The sequence below is a fragment of the Clupea harengus genome, chromosome 16, assembly GCF_900700415.2.
Source record: "Clupea harengus chromosome 16, Ch_v2.0.2, whole genome shotgun sequence".
Lineage (NCBI taxonomy): Eukaryota > Metazoa > Chordata > Actinopteri > Clupeiformes > Clupeidae > Clupea > Clupea harengus.
Window position 1 is genome coordinate 17,683,585 of NC_045167.1, and position 18,145 is coordinate 17,701,729.

Genomic DNA, 18,145 nt, shown 5'->3' on the forward strand with positions numbered 1-18,145 from the left:
CTGAGCAATACGAGAATACAATATCTTAGTTTATTGTGACATAATACTGATTGCGTGCTCGAGAGGGTATGTTTGGGCAGATCATTTCCACATACTGGTTTTGGCTAAGGCAAACTTTTTGGGAAGTTCCTCCTGAATGAATCACCGTGGAATGCTGGGAGGTGGAGTATTTGACAGTGCGCTAAAAGACGGGGGCTGTCGTATCAAAAAAAAGAAAACGTTCTACCGGTATGTCTTTTCCTAACCACTCTTCCATGACCACGATGGAAATCGGGAGGGAGAATGCATAAGAATATAGGAAAAGACAATTGCGATGCTAAATTAATCCGACTGCACTTGAACTAGGCAACGTGATAAACTGGGAAAGTAATGGAGTCGCTCCCTAGTGGAAGAGTGTTAAACACTGGGAGAAATGAATGGGATCCGTTCTTAGAAAAAACATTTATGTTGGTCTACATTGGGAAGGTTGCAGAATGGCTTTTGCAACGAGGCTTCAAGGAACCACAATAGGCTACAATAACTGGCTTTTCTCAAATGTACTTAAATCCATAGCAATGTAGATAAAACATGGCTCTGTTTATCTCTCACTCTTAAGCAACTGGCCTAGCCTACGCAAAAGATTCCAAAGCGCAATAATGTCAATAAAAAGGTGGCCTAGTTGTATTCTTCATTATGACGTTACAATGCCTGATATATGACAGGTGTCAGTGTTCTTTTTTGGACAGTGTTTGTTTGGGAAATCTCAAACGCATCAAAGTAGTCAACGTGAGTGGTCTACGTTTTTACTGATACCGTTTTACTGATACCGTTTTACTTTATCATAGATTTTTTTGTAAAGTGTTTTGTAAGTGTTGTAAATCGAGTCCGGACATAGCCTACTGTAAAAAAAAAACAAAAAAAAAGACTCAAGATATATCGCGGGGTCCAAAGTCATCAAGATGGAGATCTTTGGTGCCTCCGGCATCCTTAATTTACTGACATTTCCTGAAATTGTAAGTAATTCATCAAGCATTCTAAGCACGTAGGCCTATATATCATGCACGCTAAAGAGAAGATGAGCCCCGTTGTCTAACTTATGAATTTAACTCGCCTAATTTTCTGCAGATGTGTACCATCGGTTTGTTACTTCTGTTTCCTCTGACACTGACATTCCTGTGGAAAGCAGAAGTTCGTGTGAGTTTTCATTTCATTTTTCATTTTTTCTTTAGGCCCTGAGCTGTTTATTGACGCAATATGCCCTGTGTATGCCTAATTCTCTGCCAATTCTGTATCTGCCAATTCTCTCCTTCTATACATCTAGGCCCTAAGGAGACAATTCAAATGTAAGTTTCCTCTTTTATAAGACCTTGTCAAGACTGCATTTTGTTTTGTTTTGTAAGGACTTTGCTTGTTACTTGTGTACGGTAAACAAAAAAAATTCCTTTTCTCATTGTCCCATAGTGAGAGAATCTCAGCTAACTGAACAAGTTACCAGTCTGCTTGAGGAGAAGTGTGATTCCATGGCAAAGATAACCGAACAGAACTCAACGGTAAGGCCACCATGCTCACACTATTCTGTCTGTTTTGTGTGATGTCAAAGACAGCGAGATGACCAGAATTGGATCTAGCTCACAGAATAACCTATGACGCTGGGGCTACATGGTGACCATTTCTTGCAACTGAAATTCTGTTTACATTTTTTCTGTCATTAGATCCAACAACTCCAGAAACAGATAAACGTGGGCGCCCAATCCCAACACGGCCTACAGCAGGACAACGAGGAGCTGCAGGTTAGAAAATGAAATGACGATGTGTTTTGTACATCATAAAACAAAACAATGTAGTAGTCCATATACCAAATCGCATTGTAAACAAATCAATGATCCTTTGCAAAGGTCATATATGCTGAATTAATAATCCTTGTATGTTTTTCAAGATGATTGCCAAGTTGTTTCGAGATGAAAATGAGAATAGTAGGGAGAAGGTCAAACTACTTAAAAAGGACATTTCAGAAAAGGAACAAAGAATCGTGGATCTGAAATTCATCGTAAGAGTTGCTTTGTGTTTCCAACTTTCATTTTGTGTGTTTTGGATTTGGACTTTTTCTAATGTGTTTCCTAAATGTCCATGTCAGCTGGACGGATTAGCTCTTTAATTAAGTTCACCACTGGCTGGGTCATTGCTCCTTGCTCCTGCTCCACTCTTTCCTAACACATTTTTTATTCATTTCTGGCAGATGGCATCAATGGGACAAGATATGCGGGAGAAGTCGGTAGGAAGAGCTTTTACCATATCAACCATATTAAGGTTTTTGGAGGGTGAATAATTTATCCTTAGAATATTTAATCTTTACCTTTCTTACTTCTTCACCACACCACAGACGAAGATCTTTGCGCTGGAGAGAGCTCTGGTGGCAGAGAGGACAGATATCGTCCGTCTGCGTCAGAGGTTAGTATATCAGGAGCTCATTCTAATTGTCTCCATAGTTCACCTTAGTAGTTCTGTTACTGGGGCATCAGGAGATAAAGCCAGAAAGATAATTATCTATTGTTATATATCAACACATGATCTGTGGATTTGCGCATTTTATTCCTATGAACCAATCAGGTGTTGAAGTGTTATTTACTATTTACCAATGCCAACGCTTAGGAAATCAGGGGGGTATTCCAAGTACGTGATTTGGTGAGTAACCCGGATAAGTTAACTCATAGTAAGTAGTAAACCTCCTAATAAAGGATCCCTATGGCTTTGTTTTTATCTAGCAGAATGAAGCCATAGGGCTCTTCTATTAGGAGGTTTACCACTTACTCAGAGTTAACTTATCTGGGTTCGTCACTAAACCACGTACTAGGAATACCCCCCAGGTGTCTGTGTATGTTGTTGATTTCAATGTTTCCCTCCCACAGACTGGTAGAAACCACAGACCTGCTGGTGCTTCTCAAGAATTCCAGTTTGGCACTGTTTCCTCGTTTGTTTGTTGATCATCAGAGGTCCCGCAGTCAGAAATGTGAGCCCCTCCCCAAAACCTCTTTTTTCCCCAGGACTTTTATATATTACTGAGCATATCGAATATTACTGATACATATTACTGATGCACAACATGACACAAACCAGCTAACAGAAAACCAGAACATATACTAAAAAGTGCCGCATCTATCTCTCTTTGATTATTATTTTTTGTTTTTGTTTACCAAGGCAACAACTCAGCCATATTCAAAGACATTCTCCACGAGCTGGTAAGTCATTGTACTTATCATAGGCTATATATCCCATATCTCTATGTTATCTACATTTTAAGTGCTTAAATAACAAGAAGGAGCTTATTAGGATTTAACAGTTTTTCTGATCATTCAATTTTTTAGGCCTCGGAGGATTTGAGGATCTCTGCTGATGTTAGCATCAGACCAGGCTAATCTACAATTCCAGTTGGCACCTCAACCATGAATCCTTCCTGCATGACCACCCGGCTATGACTCTGACTTACGATTTATGATTTATGACTCTGGCTTACGATTTATGACTTATGACTCTTGCTTACGATTTATGACTTATGACTCTGGCTATACGATTTACAATTTATGACTTAAGGTCGACAGAAAATTATCTTTCTCACAAATAAATGGCATTTAATGAAAGGCATCAGTTTGTGTTGTTTTGTGCTGCACTGTAATGTTTTTGAAGACATCAAACTTTACTTTGAACTCAGCTGTGAAGATAATACAGCTTTGTCTGTCATGGATGAATGGTAATGAGACGAAAGGGGTGGGGTATATGACTGGCTAAATAAACGGCAGACACCACAAAATGAAATCTGCATTAAAGACCTCAGAATTCATGCTGGATGAATTCTGAGGTCTTTAATGCAGATTTCATTTTGTGGTGTCTGCCGTTTATTTAGCCAGTTGTCTTATTTAGCATTGTCTCTGCATTCACATTAAGGTATAATATTCTCACCAATCTATGCACAATGGTGCAGTGCATTTTATTCTTACTGAATCTGCCATTTCAAAACAGGCTATCATTTGCAAATACTGAAATGTTGAAAACACATAATGTTAAGAGTATGTTAACATACTCTCAAATGAATGTGTTAAGACCCTGGGTTTTTCAGCAAACTTTTCAACAAATATGTTGTGATCATATCTAGCTGTACTACACACTGTCTTTGGTTATTAGGCCTATTCAGTGTCCAACTGGGTGGCAGTGTGTGTTGGACTGCACCACTATATTTTATTCTATTGAATATGGCATGGAAATTCTATTAACCATTTTCCATGTTTTAACAACATTTTTGAATGCAAATGGACAATAGCATATGTTCCAAAAAAAAAAAGAAAAGTACATTGTACACAGGGTCCGGAAGGATTCCTTCAGCTAAAATGTCCCATGTATGTTGTTGTTCTTCATCATGGTTCTCCATACACCTCCCATGATGGTTGTCTGAATAGGCTGTAAAGTAAAGGTCTTTGTCTGTTTGGTGGGATGGTGGTGTTGTCTTTAATAAGAGCACTCATGACTCCTCCGACAGTGTCAAAAGAGACAGGGATGTTACATCCAGTACGCCTCATATTAAATCCTGGATGCTCTCAAACTAGTCTTCTATTAGGATAGGAGCCCTGAGCAGCACCATCAAGGTACTGTCACTGAAGAAGTCTTGCAGATGCTTCTGGATTAAGAAAAATGAATTCTGGTGGAACCTCTTTCTAAATCTGTCCCACCAGGATGATGTCATGGCTCTGTGACTTGTCAATGTTGGCATATCTCAGGTCATTCTACACAAACTCAAGGCCTCCCCTGAGGAAGTCAGAATTAATATCATCAAGCCCTGCCCTGGTGATGGAGCTGTTTATTTACATTTTTATACAGATAATTTATTTCAGTACTGGACTGCAGGGGCGCAGATGGCACTGGGGACGGGGGCGACATGTCCCCCCCAGATTCATAGTGACCCCGATCCGTCCCCACCACTCTCCCTACGTAAGGCGACAATCATGAGTTAATAACTCTGCACAGCTGATTAGGCGATGTTAGCGTCCCCCCCAGTTCAAAAATCCCATCTGCACCGCTGCTGGACTGTGAGCTGGAGATATTGTTCTCTTAGCATTGTCACTCACTGTGCACAGCCCCCTATGTTGTCTGCCTTATAGAGTGAATCCTTTTATATATATTTTTTTTATTTTTTAGCCTTTTTTATACATATATAGTAGCAATGTTATAGTTGTAAAGTCAAATGTACAGCTGTGGGCCTTTCTAATAATTATAATTGTACCACATCTTTGCTCTCATTTTCAGTGGCAAAACTTTTTACACAATTTTAGAGCATTTCTGAAATTATTTGCATAGGCTATTCCATTACGTAATATAGAGAAGAAAGCACCGCACTATGCAAGCATGAGCATGCAAAATAATATTTTCGCACTACGGACGAGACGTCTGGACAACATTCAGCCAGCAGCGTTCAGTGAGCAACTATAGGCAAATGAGCTCGAGCGACTTCCGGTTACGATTTTTCTAAATAAAAGTCCCTTATTAGCCCCGTGTTTTCTTAAACTATCAGAGATATTAATTTCATAGTAACATCAAAATGGGTTAAAAACGATTCACTGATGTTACAAAAGTATGGTTTTCTTGTTTTAATATAATGAACAATGACTAAACAGACAATATTGTATTAAGAAAAAGTAAAACACACCCCATTATGCTGATAAAAGGATTATGCCTTCATTAAAGTTGGTTGAACTTGTTCAGAACTGTAAAGAAAGGGTAAAATATGTTTAGCAGTCATTATTCTGGCCATTCACTGTGAAAAAAACACTTGACACACAGATCACACAGGTGAAAAGGGATTATCTCCAATGCCAGGGTATTGCCATGTGACACGTATCACTCTTTGCTGAAAAAAACTAAAGATTGTGTCTCAATGAAAGGGGGGTGGAATATGTTCAGGACACTCCAAACATTAAATAAAATGTGTGAAGTAGTTCAGATTTGCGTCCCTGAAGGCTCCACAATACTTTAAACATAGGTGATCAGACAGGCGAAAATGCATTATCTTCAATGGCAGGGCCATGTGACATGTATCGCTCTTTGCTGAAAAAACTAAAGATTGTGTCTCAATGAAAGGGGGGTGAATATGTTCAGGACACTCCAAACATTAAATAAAATGTGTGAAGTAGTTCAGATTTGCGTCCCTGAAGGCTCCACAATACTTTAAACATAGGTGATCAGACAGGCGAAAATGCATTATCTTCAATGGCAGGGCCATGTGACATGTATCGCTCTTGCTGAAAAAACTAAAGATTGTGTCTCAATGAAAGGGGGGTGGAATATGTTCAGGACACTCCAAACATTAAATAAAATGTGTGAAGTAGTTCAGATTTGCGTCCCTGAAGGCTCCACAATACTTTAAACATAGGTGATCAGACAGGCGAAAATGCATTATCTTCAATGGCAGGGCCATGTGACATGTATCACTCTTTGCTGAAAAAACTAAAGATTGTGTCTCAATGAAAGGGGGGTGGAATATGTTCAGGACACTCCAAACATTAAATAAAATGTGTGAAGTAGTTCAGATTTGCGTCCCTGAAGGCTCCACAATACTTTAAACATAGGTGATCAGACAGGCGAAAATGCATTATTTTCAATGGCAGGGCCATGTGACATGTATCGCTCTTTGCTGAAAAAACTAAAGATTGTGTCTCAATGAAAGGGGGGTGGAATATGTTCAGGACACTCCAAACATTAAATAAAATGTGTGAAGTAGTTCAGATTGCGTCCCTGAAGGCTCCACAATACTTTAAACATAGGTGATCAGACAGGCGAAAATGCATTACATGGCAGGGCCATGTGACATGTATCACTCTTTGCTGAAAAAACTAAAGATTGTGTCTCAATGAAAGGGGGGTGGAATATGTTCAGGACACTCCAAACATTAAATAAAATGTGTGAAGTAGTTCAGATTTGCGTCCCTGAAGGCTCCACAATACTTTAACATAGGTGATCAGACAGGCGAAAATGCATTATTTTCAATGGCAGGGCCATGTGACATGTATCGCTCTTTGCTGAAAAAACTAAAGATTGTGTCTCAATGAAAGGGGGGTGGAATATGTTCAGGACACTCCAAACATTAAATAAAATGTGTGAAGTAGTTCAGATTTGCGTCCCTGAAGGCTCCACAATACTTTAAACATAGGTGATCAGACAGGCGAAAATGCATTATCTTCAATGGCAGGGCCATGTGACATGTATCACTCTTTGCTGAAAAAACTAAAGATTGTGTCTCAATGAAAGGGGGTGGAATATGTTCAGGACACTCCAAACATTAAATAAAATGTGTGAAGTAGTTCAGATTTGCGTCCCTGAATGCTCCACAATACTTTAAACATAGGTGATCAGACAGGCGAAAATGCATTATTTTCAATGGCAGGGCCATGTGACATGTATCGCTCTTTGCTGAAAAAACTAAAGATTGTGTCTCAATGAAAGGGGGTGGAATATGTTCAGGACACTCCAAATATTAAATAAAATGTGTGAAGTAGTTCAGATTTGCGTCCCTGAAGGCTCCACAATACTTTAAACATAGGTGATCAGACAGGCGAAAATGCATTATTTTCAATGGCAGGGCCATGTGACATGTATCACTCTTTGCTGAAAAAACTAAAGATTGTGTCTCAATGAAAGGGGGGTGGAATATGTTCAGGACACTCCAAACATTAAATAAAATGTGTGAAGTAGTTCAGATTTGCGTCCCTGAAGGCTCCACAATACTTTAAACATAGGTGATCAGACAGGCGAAAATGCATTATTTTCAATGGCAGGGCCATGTGATACGTATGACACTTTGCTGAAAAAACTAAAGATTGTGTCTCAATGAAAGGGGGGTGGAATATGTTCAGGACACTCCAAACATTAAATAAAATGTGTGAAGTAGTTGAGATTTACGTCCCTGAATGCTCCACAATACTTTAAACGTACGTGTCACATGGCCCTGCCATTGAACATAATGCATTTTCGCCTGTCTGATCACCTATGTTTAAAGTATTGTGGAGCATTCAGGGACGTAAATCTCAACTACTTCACACATTTTATTTAATGTTTGGAGTGTCCTGAACATATTCCACCCCCCTTCATTGAGACACAATCTTTAGTTTTTTCAGCAAAGAGTGATACATGTCACATGGCCCTGCCATTGAAGTTAATGCATTTTCGCCTGTGTGTAGGCCTATGTTTAAAGTATTGTGGAGCCTTCAGGGACGTAAATCTCAAACTACTTCACACATTTTATTTAATGTTTGAAGTGTCCTGAACATATTCCACCCCCTTTCATTGAGACACAATCTTTAGTTTTTTCAGCAAAGAGTGATACATGTCACATGGCCCTGCCATTGAAGATAATGCATTTTCGCCTGTGTGTAGGCCTATGTTTAAAGTATTGTGGAGCCTTCAGGGACGTAAATCTCAACTACTTCACACATTTTATTTAATGTTTGAAGTGTCCTGAACATATTCCACCCCCTTTCATTGAGACACAATCTTTAGTTTTTTCAGCAAAGAGTGATACATGTCACATGGCCCTGCCATTGAAGACAATGCATTTTCGCCTATGTTTAAAGTATTGTGGAGCATTCAGGGACGTAAATCTCAACTACTTCCACACATTTTATTTAATGTTTGGAGTGTCCTGAACATATTCCACCCCCCTTTCATTGAGACACAATCTTTAGTTTTTTCAGCAAAGAGTGATACATGTCACATGGCCCTGCCATTGAAGTTAATGCATTTTCGCCTGTGTGTAGGCCTATGTTTAAAGTATTGTGGAGCCTTCAGGGACGTAAATCTCAACTACTTCACACATTTTATTTAATGTTTGAAGTGTCCTGAACATATTCCACCCCCCTTTCATTGAGACACAATCTTTAGTTTTTTCAGCAAAGAGTGATACATGTCACATGGCCCTGCCATTGAAGATAATGCATTTTTGCCTGTGTGTAGGCCTATGTTTAAAGTATTGTGGAGCCTTCAGGGACGTAAATCTCAACTACTTTACAGATTTTATTTAATGTTTGGAGTGTCCTGAACATATTCCACCCCCCTTTCATTGAGACACAATCTTTAGTTTTTTCAGCAAAGAATGATACATGTCACATGGCCCTGCCATTGAAGTTAATGCATTTTTGCCTGTGTGTAGGCCTATGTTTAAAAGTATTGTGGAGCCTTCAGGGACGTAAATCTCAACTACTTTACAGATTTTATTTAATGTTTGGAGTGTCCTGAACATATTCCACCCCCCTTTCATTGAGACACAATCTTTAGTTTTTTCAGCAAAGAGCGATACATGTCACATGGCCCTGCCATTGAAGTTAATGCATTTTCGCCTGTCTGATCACCTATGTTTAAAGTATTGTGGAGCCTTCAGGGACGCAAATCTGAACTACTTCACACATTTATTTAATGTTTGGAGTGTCCTGAACATATTCCACCCCCCTTTCATTGAGACACAATCTTTAGTTTTTTCAGCAAAGAGTGATACATGTCACATGGCCCTGCCATTGAAGATAATGCATTTTCGCCTGTCTGATCACCTATGTTTAAAGTATTGTGGAACATTCAGGGACGTAAATCTCAACTACTTCACACATTTTATTTAATGTTTGGAATGTCCTAAACATATTCCACCCCCCTTTCATTGAGACACAATCTTTAGTTTCATCAGCAAAGAGTGATACATGTCACATGGCAATACCCTGCCATTGAAGATAATGCATTTTCGCCTGTGTGATCTGTGTGTCAAGTGTTTTTTCACAGTGAATGACCAGAATAATGACTGCTAACATATTTTACCCTTTCTTTACAGTGTTCTGAACATGTTCAACCAACTTTATTGAAGACATAATCCTTTTATCAGCAGATTGTTGTGTGTTTTACTGTTTCTTACTACAATATTTACAATGATGCCTGTTTAGTCAGTGTTCCCTATATTTAAACAAGAAATCATACTTTTGTAACATCAGTGAATCGTTTTTAACCCATTTTGATGTTACTATGAAAGTAATATTAATTGTCAATTTTCAGCTACATCTTAGTCATTATCAAAGTATCCTGTACGCTTAAAATTAACTCACTATATCTTACCTTGTTTTAAAGCAAGTTAATATAATGCACAGTTAACAAAATACCATTATAAAGTCTGATCTAGCGAGTAGACAGATTAGGACTTTATAATGACAAATAGGCTACTATAACTTTCAAACACGCTTTTAACTATTTTCCCGATCATTAGGACAAATGGAACAATAAAACTCGTTGCATATAAAAGGTTTTTATATTACCCAGTCGATTAACAGGGTTGTTTGTTGTAAAAACCTTTCATTTGATACAACAAACTCATTTTACTTCCTCGTTTCGTTTTACTTCCTGGGGTTATTGTGGGTTATCGTTGCTAGCAGAACGGAACTCATTCAGCCAGACTTTTAACTTTCAGACTTTTAATTTGTCCCTTGTGGAACTCGACCCGGAAGAGGTTTCTGTATCCACTGCATTGTTGATTAGTAGGGGGGCGATGATGTTGTTCAAATGAGGTGGGAAAAATATATATTTCGTTTTTGATGGCAATGTTTTACCTATAGCTGCAAATCCCACTACCATCATTGTTTTTTCTGTGTACTATGTTCAAAAAGATGGCTGAATTTGGACCAGATTCTGGAGGGAGAGTGAAGGTAATGTCATATAACGTTAGCTTGTTGGCTATCTCATCATGCTAATTTACTTTACCATGACTGGCTGTGTATATTCACATTAGCTATGGTTATCGTGTTGAACAGTACTCGTACAAGTCTTCAAATCCTAGCTCTTGTGCAAACTTGCTTGTCACATCATTGTGCACACTAACGAATTGTTGTGGTTACCTACGTTTAGCTAACGTTATATACATAGCCAACCTTGGCTAGCTTGCCCTTAAGACGAGAATACTATTTGTTTTCCTTTTACAGGGAGTCACTATAGTCAAGCCTATCGTTTTTGGTAATGTTGCACGGTACTTTGGGAAGAAAAGAGAAGAAGACGGACATACGCATCAATGGACTGTATACGTCAAACCCTACAGAAACGAGGTTGTTATCATGCAGCTAAACAACTTGTCTACAACGCTGTGGTATAGATCAAGAATGACATTGACAATGTTGTACTAGAGAATGAAATGTGCCGTTTACAGTTTTTGTTAAAAATATAAATATATAGTAAATATAAATACTGTTGACCAGCAATAATCGTATATAATAGATATAGTTTAAAAGATAAGGTGCGTGCCCCAGAATTGGAGGCTAGGCGTCTTGATATTGTTGATTAATTTGATTGTTCTGGAAAAAATAAACAAACTGCATAGAGTACAGAGTCATTTTACATGGGAAGTACACCTTTAATAATATTGCTGGAGATAATTTTATGCTAATTCGAAGTTGTTATCATTCTTTCATTTTGAACGACAGGATATGTCTGCTTATGTCAAGAAGATACAGTTCAAACTTCATGAGAGCTATGCAAACCCTCTTAGAGGTAGGTTATCCTTTCAGTTTCACAAACTGTAGGTCAGACGTGGGTCATGGTCTTCTCAATCAGTCTAACCTTACTCAGCTGTTTGATAATTACCGGATTTATCAGACACTGGATGTTGATTTTGACATGGTTTTCCTTCCTTGTTTTTTTGCAGTGGTGACAAAACCACCATACGAGATTACAGAGACAGGCTGGGGTGAATTTGAAATAATCATCAAAATATTTTTCATTGATCCAAATGAAAGGCCGGTGAGTTCAGTGCTAGCCTTTATATTTAACCATCAGTACACAATGACAGCAAATGCTCACCATTGTTCAAAACTTTATTTTTTAACATTACCATTACCAAAGACTATGTGGCCATGATACATAGCCCCAGTATGTTTAGAATAATGTGAGCAGAGATGACCAGCTAGCCTATTGTGTTATTTTCATTAGTTAATTCTCTGATGTTTGATTCAAAATACTGATTAGCTTAGTTTGAGTTGTATCTGTCTTTTGTCACTCTTTTCCAGGTTACGCTTTACCACCTGCTGAAGCTTTTTCAGTCTGATTCCAGTGCCATGCCCAAGAAGACCGTTGTGTCTGAGTTCTATGATGAAATGGTGAGAGGCTGTGTGGTTACGCTTTTCATAAGTGTGGACAAATACCCAAAGTGGCGCCTTTAGTATTGGCCACAGATACACTTCTATCAACCACATGTGGTGTAGCAGTATTAGGAGGACATCCAGACCAAGCATAGAATAAATCCTGTTAGTGTTGTTTTAAAAGCTTTGATGTCGCTGAAATGGTTTCAGTTGAACACTTACAAAACACTTTTGGATTGCTTAAAAACGAAGAAATGGTTATAGCAGAAAATGTTATATATATATATTAGGTGTGCATGTATGATTTAGAGACTCCATGTGTCAGAGTGATATACATAACGTGTGTTGAGCCTTGGGTTGGGTACCACTAAAGGCGGCTGTTGTGCTTCTCCACAGATCTTTCAGGACCCCACTGCCATGATGCAGCAGCTCCTGAACACTACTCGTCAGCTGACCTTGGGAGCCTACAAGCATGAGACGGAGTGTAAGTAGTTTTCCTTCTATGTGCATTTCGTACATGTCTTGTCCCTCTCGTGCCTGTATACATGCATTGCCTGTTTTTATTCTCTCACACACTCTTACATTGTTTTTTTGAAATATGAATTAATCATTAGATGGTATTGTCCAGCACAACATTTTGGATTACACTACGATTGTGATACTAATGAAAGTCCTTAACATAACTTTTAAGGGTGACAGAATGGTGTTAATGTTCTGTATCCAAAGGATATTACAGTCCATAACATAAGTCTTCTCTGATCTGTTAACTGTGCATGCAAGTGTTAATGTACATGGAAAATTATATTAATAACAATTCACGAAGCTGCTACTGAACCAGTCAGTATCTAATCGCTCTGTGCACTGAATGACCACTGTTTCTACAAAACAATCTTTAGAAACCATTCCTATATGTGCCGCTATATTCATTGGTCAGTTATACACTTCTTGGAAAGGTCTTTTTACACATCCCTAAAAGGTGTCCACGCATTTGCCTGAACGACAATACTTAACCTGAGAGACTAATATAATTCATATAATATATTAAAGGGCTGCTGTCATACTTCCTTGAGGTATTTTACAACCCTATTTGCATGGCTTTTTAGTTACCCCAGCAAAGTCTGATGAAGTCTAGTGTGCATGGTGTCTGCAAAAAATTTGATTATTTGCAGAATCTAACAGCCCATAATCTTTTGTGGGCGTATTTTGAAATCCAAACAGTTCCTTGAGTCTCTCTGTGGAAGTCAGAAGTACGGGCCCAAAAGTAGTTAAAGCGTTTTGCTGCTCAGCATTTGACACATCATCACATATCACTCCCATTTCTCTATTCCAGTTGCAGAGTTAGAGATACGCACTCGCGAGAAGCTTGAGGCTGCCAAGAAGAAAACCAGCCAGGAGATTACTGATTTGAAAGAGAGGCTGAAGGCCAGCAGGGAGACCATCAACTTCCTGAAGGGAGAGATTCGGAAACTGGAGGAAGAGGACCAGATCAAAGACCACTGAAGAAGTCACATGCTGGGCTCATTATATTTACTTGAAGCGTTTGACTGGGCCGGTTTAATCAGAATCACATATAGCACCCTCACCAAAGTCAGAGGAGGTATTTCAGTATGGTACACAACATAGGTTTAGTTCCTTCAACATAAATATCGATATAAATAACAACAACAAAAAAACTATCTTTTAAAGCGATCATCTTTGTTTTGACCATCATTGCTAGATTAAAACGTTTTGTTTTTGTTTGTGTATTTGAAGCCGGCCAAACATTGTTTGTGTATTTGAAGCCAATTCATTCCCTGTATATTGATTGGGTGCAGGATACCTAGACCTTAAATTAGTTGGTGTAGGGCAGTCCCAGGGTTAAAGTGCTATACTCGTGTCACTTTGGCCTGAATGTACAATAGCCATAAAGTCCAGCCTTTGTGTGTTTCTTTCAGCCTGTATTGTAATCACGCTTATAATGACTGTGCCATTAGACCAACTGAATCTAAGTGATTATGGGAGCTGGCAAATTAGATTATGGCTGGTTGTCTTTTGATGACTCTTCAAATGTCTTCCGAAGGGAAGATAGAGAATTTGTCCACGGATCATTTTTCTTTTCTTTTTTTTTTCTTTCCTGAAGTTGTTGCCATTTTGTTTCTAATAGCCAACTCATTTTTTCATAAACAATAACTTGTTGATCTGTGAATCTTGGAAGACGGTATCTGGGTAGCGTGGACAGTGTTTGTGTACATTTTCAGTCAGCTGTTCTGTAGGAATAAATGTGGATTATTTTTTTTTCTAAAACGGAACAATCTGAATGCTTTATGTGGTTGCAAACTGCCACTTGCTGTGCTAAAGTGCATGTTAAGTGCTTGACAAACTGCCACTGCATCTAGGCTTAAGTGCATGTCAAGTGCCTGACAGAATGAGATGGACTGTAATATGTTCATATGAGTAAAATTGCACCACAAGGATGAAAAGGTAGCCTATGATTTATTATAAGGAGATGGGTAGTATGTACTTGGTTCTCAACTGTGGTGTCACACCCATTGACTCAGGGTGGAAAGGTCACAATTACGTGTTCTCCCGTTGTTATTTGACACAGATATTATATAGACCAAGAATATGGATAAATTGGGTAATTAACTGATCGATTAAACAGCCATTAGTTTTATGATCCTTCATTTTAGCCATTTATCTCCTGAGGGCTCATTTTCATTTGCTGATTGGGACTCATCATTCACAGGAATTTACGCACCCTGGTCACTTTTTAAGCATTTAGTTCAAAATGATGCAGTGTCGGGCTCAGAGCTGGGGGTAAAGTTAGGCTGAGTCAGTAAGGCTGCAGTATATTAATCTACCACTAGAGGTAAGCAAAGTGCAAATGTTCAAACTATCCAACACCATCAGGGAGCACCTACTGATCAGGAGTTTTGAATTACATTGAATATTTTTATGTCTACATATTTGTGGAATAATGCTAAATAATAAGTGTATAGAGTATTGTATGAAAGCATTTGATGTCATCTTTAAATGTTTCTTGTCCAGAGCTTTTAAAATGTTTGATATTATGAATAGACCTACTAGAAGTATGATTTATGAGATACATTTTCCACACATATTCGTTGTCAGCGTTGGGAAGGTTACTTAAGTCGGTTGCGGATTACTAGTTACTTTGTTAAAAATACAATAAGTAATGTAACCTTTTAATTACTCCATCAAAGTAATGTAACATATTTAATTTGATTATCTGTGATTACTTTTTGATTGGCAGATGAGAGGCGGGGAAAATTAAAACAAGAGAACCAATCAAAAACAACACTCAAAATTTGAGCGCATACTGCCAAATAAATGGAGCCTGTCTAGAAGATGGCAAAAAGATGCAAAGCAACAGAATTAATGATATAATCTACATAAAAGCTTTAAAGCTTTTAACAGAAAAGAATATATTAGAATGTAACCACTTTACAAACACCAACATATTGATTAGTAACTGTAATTTAAGTACATATTTTAATGGATTACAATAACATTTATTTTGTAGTTGAATTACATAACTGTTACATGTAACTAGTTACTCCCCAACTCTGCGCATTGTACCGTTACTTATGTATTTGTGTTACCAGTAAAATTAGTTCCTTATTGAAAGCTTTGAAGACACCACCTGGCGATAAGTAATTTGCAGCAACATCACCGTGAATCTTTACTTGTTTAATGATGTCAGTAGATGTCCATTGTCTGTTTGTTTTTATCGAAAAGCATAGTCTGCTCCTCATGCTCTGTGTTTTTATACTTCTTCGATTTTAAGTCGCTCTTTGAAGGCATTGTTGCTATGTAATCTAAATTGGCAAAGTATATTTCTGTTAATGAAGAGTATATAGAGTATATAGTTTATGTCAACTTAATGTTTATTTCGCACGAAAGTATTTTTTTTTTGCAATGAAGCTAACTAGCATTTTGGCTAAAAAGTTAGATTTCTACCTGAATGGTGTGTCGTTTGTTGCTGTTTATTGCTTCTAAAGGCATTGTATGTTTATTTATCAGTTTTACCCTATTCTAACTGGCTTCAATAAAGAGAATGAGCTTGAGCCCTCTTGTTAGCATGGTCATTTTTGAGAGTAGTTTAATCTGACTGTAGACTCCTGCAAGGAGTAAGGGGCAGGACATTCATTTATCAGTTTTATCCAAAGTTAGTAACAAGTGAGTTCATCAACAGCTCTTCCTTGGGTTTGGGTGTTCCTGTCGAGGTCTTAGAAGCCAAATCTTGAGAATTATGTTCTTTCTCCACTTCCAAGAAGCACTGCTTTGATGGGGGCTGCTGTAGATGAATGATGTACATTTTCTGGCTGTGCATCATACCATGGGCATACATCGTCAGTAGAACTTTAATTATATTGCAAATGCTTGGCTTCATGTGTCTCTCTTAGGATGGTGCATAGATCAGAATCAGTTCCCTTCTCCATCATTATGTACATCATCCACCTCCACATGTGTCAAATCTAGACTGGGCATCACTATGCTAACTCAGTGACTGCTGCCTGCTTGTTTAGTTTTTTTGCTTAAATAAGTACGATTCAACTACATTGCTTTCTTTTTTGTGTTTTAAACATTTAAAAAGTCACTTCAATTGACTGTAATGTTATTCCATTTTATTTCCACCTATCCTGCTTCTAGTTCAGTGCTGCTTTTAATACGCTATTAATCAAAACAAAACAACCAGCCTGCCCTGTGCCACTGCTAGGGTACGCAGTCCTAGCATTTCATTAAAGTCACCCTACTTTATATTTGCATTTTTACATTCTGTCAGGAGATGAGTGTCTTTCTCTACCTGTCCCTGCACATGTATCTATCATTTAAACATCATTGTCTTATCCGGTGCAGCGTTTGTGGATTATAAGTTATCTTTAAGGCCTGAAGTTGACTCCCTTGATTGGTATATCTATCGTAGGAAGGATTGTTGAGCAGCAAATACTGACACATTCCTTCCCACCACAGCTTGCCCAAGTGCCCTCATGATCCTTCAAAGATCAGGCATTCAATAAAGATATCCAACTCTGAAAGGAATGCCTGTTTTCCACAGCAGGAGAACTATCAGCAGGATAGTCTGCCATGCCGCCATGATGTCGGGCCCAGCCTGGAGTAAAAGTTAAAGGCCCAGGCTACAGCAAATACCAAACATGGCGTATCGGGTGAGGGCCAAGTTATTCTCTGCTCATCGTTTTTCGCATGGCTCAATGATGAGTTCCAAACAGAGTAATGATTATTTTTTAAATGTTCTCCCATTGTGTTATTCATTCATTTATACTTTTTATACTTTTGTAGGACTATGTATGCATATTGCAAATGCTTTGTCAATACCTGTCGGATGGTCGCAGAGAAAATGGGCTACAGGCTACTTTGTTTCTGACCAACTTTTTGATAGCACTTAAGGTGGAAACCTTTTCAGGAATGGGTTAATTGACAACAATGACACCCCTCCCCTCTTTGCTCCTGTATTTGGGTGTTTCTGAAAGTTACGGAAGGATCCTTGACTGCTGCGTTTTCAAGGATGCTACGTCATCGAATCCCGCTGAAGGACTGTTCCATGTGTAGGATCCTTCGAGTTCTACCTTCTTTCAGATATTTTTTAAGGATGCAGTTGGATTATCCTCTGCCTTCTTTAAGCACCAACACTTCTTTTTTTTTTTTTTTTAAAGTAGGACTGAACTTGAAGGCAGGACCTTTTCAATGTCACACACCGGCTATACTGTTCTATTGTTTGTTCTCCGAATAATAGGGAGGAGTCTTGCGTAGCTTCTGAAGGACACGACTTGGAAGAATCCGTTCTAACATGGAAGCATCCTTGACTTTGAGAAACACCCTGTTGTTTCCCATAGAGAGAGTGCAATGCGTCATACTCTGAAAATCATGCCCACTAGAGGGGAAAACAATCGGCTCCACAATATACAACAATACCAACAATATGCAAAGGGTGAAACGCTAACAAAATGGGTGTAGATAGTCACTACATCAAAGGATTATTTTAGCACCCTATGTCTATCAGAAAGGAA

At 38.4% G+C, this 18,145-nt stretch overlaps 2 protein-coding genes across 6 annotated transcripts; both read left to right on the plus strand.

The window, feature by feature from the left end:
• Positions 1 to 130: 130 nt before the first annotated feature.
• LOC116224078 lies at positions 131 to 3,614 on the plus strand. 2 transcript variants are annotated; one of them, XM_031582729.1, is made up of 11 exons: positions 131 to 992; positions 1,105 to 1,173; positions 1,301 to 1,322; positions 1,441 to 1,529; positions 1,692 to 1,769; positions 1,916 to 2,026; positions 2,216 to 2,251; positions 2,360 to 2,427; positions 2,886 to 2,986; positions 3,175 to 3,215; positions 3,342 to 3,614. In XM_031582729.1, exons 1-11 carry the CDS (start codon positions 939 to 941, stop codon positions 3,390 to 3,392), a joined length of 720 nt encoding a protein of 239 aa, XP_031438589.1. In that variant the 5' UTR covers positions 131 to 938; the 3' UTR covers positions 3,393 to 3,614. The 2 variants fall into 2 exon arrangements, with proteins under 2 accessions (XP_031438589.1, XP_031438590.1); XM_031582730.1 differs by having other exon boundaries at positions 131 to 228.
• A 6,865-nt stretch (positions 3,615 to 10,479) lies between these two features.
• On the plus strand, positions 10,480 to 16,183 carry yeats4 (YEATS domain containing 4). 4 transcript variants are annotated; one of them, XM_031582957.2, is made up of 8 exons: positions 10,480 to 10,556; positions 10,656 to 10,694; positions 10,968 to 11,087; positions 11,463 to 11,529; positions 11,684 to 11,778; positions 12,045 to 12,134; positions 12,513 to 12,600; positions 13,447 to 16,183. In XM_031582957.2, the coding sequence occupies exons 2-8, from the start codon at positions 10,656 to 10,658 to the stop codon at positions 13,614 to 13,616; spliced, it is 669 nt and encodes a 222-aa protein (XP_031438817.1). In that variant the 5' UTR covers positions 10,480 to 10,556; the 3' UTR covers positions 13,617 to 16,183. The 4 variants fall into 4 exon arrangements, with proteins under 4 accessions (XP_031438817.1, XP_031438819.1, XP_042565998.1 ...); XM_042710064.1 differs by having other exon boundaries at positions 10,483 to 10,556; positions 10,968 to 11,128; XM_031582959.2 differs by having other exon boundaries at positions 10,482 to 10,694; positions 10,968 to 11,128.
• Positions 16,184 to 18,145: the final 1,962 nt, after the last annotated feature.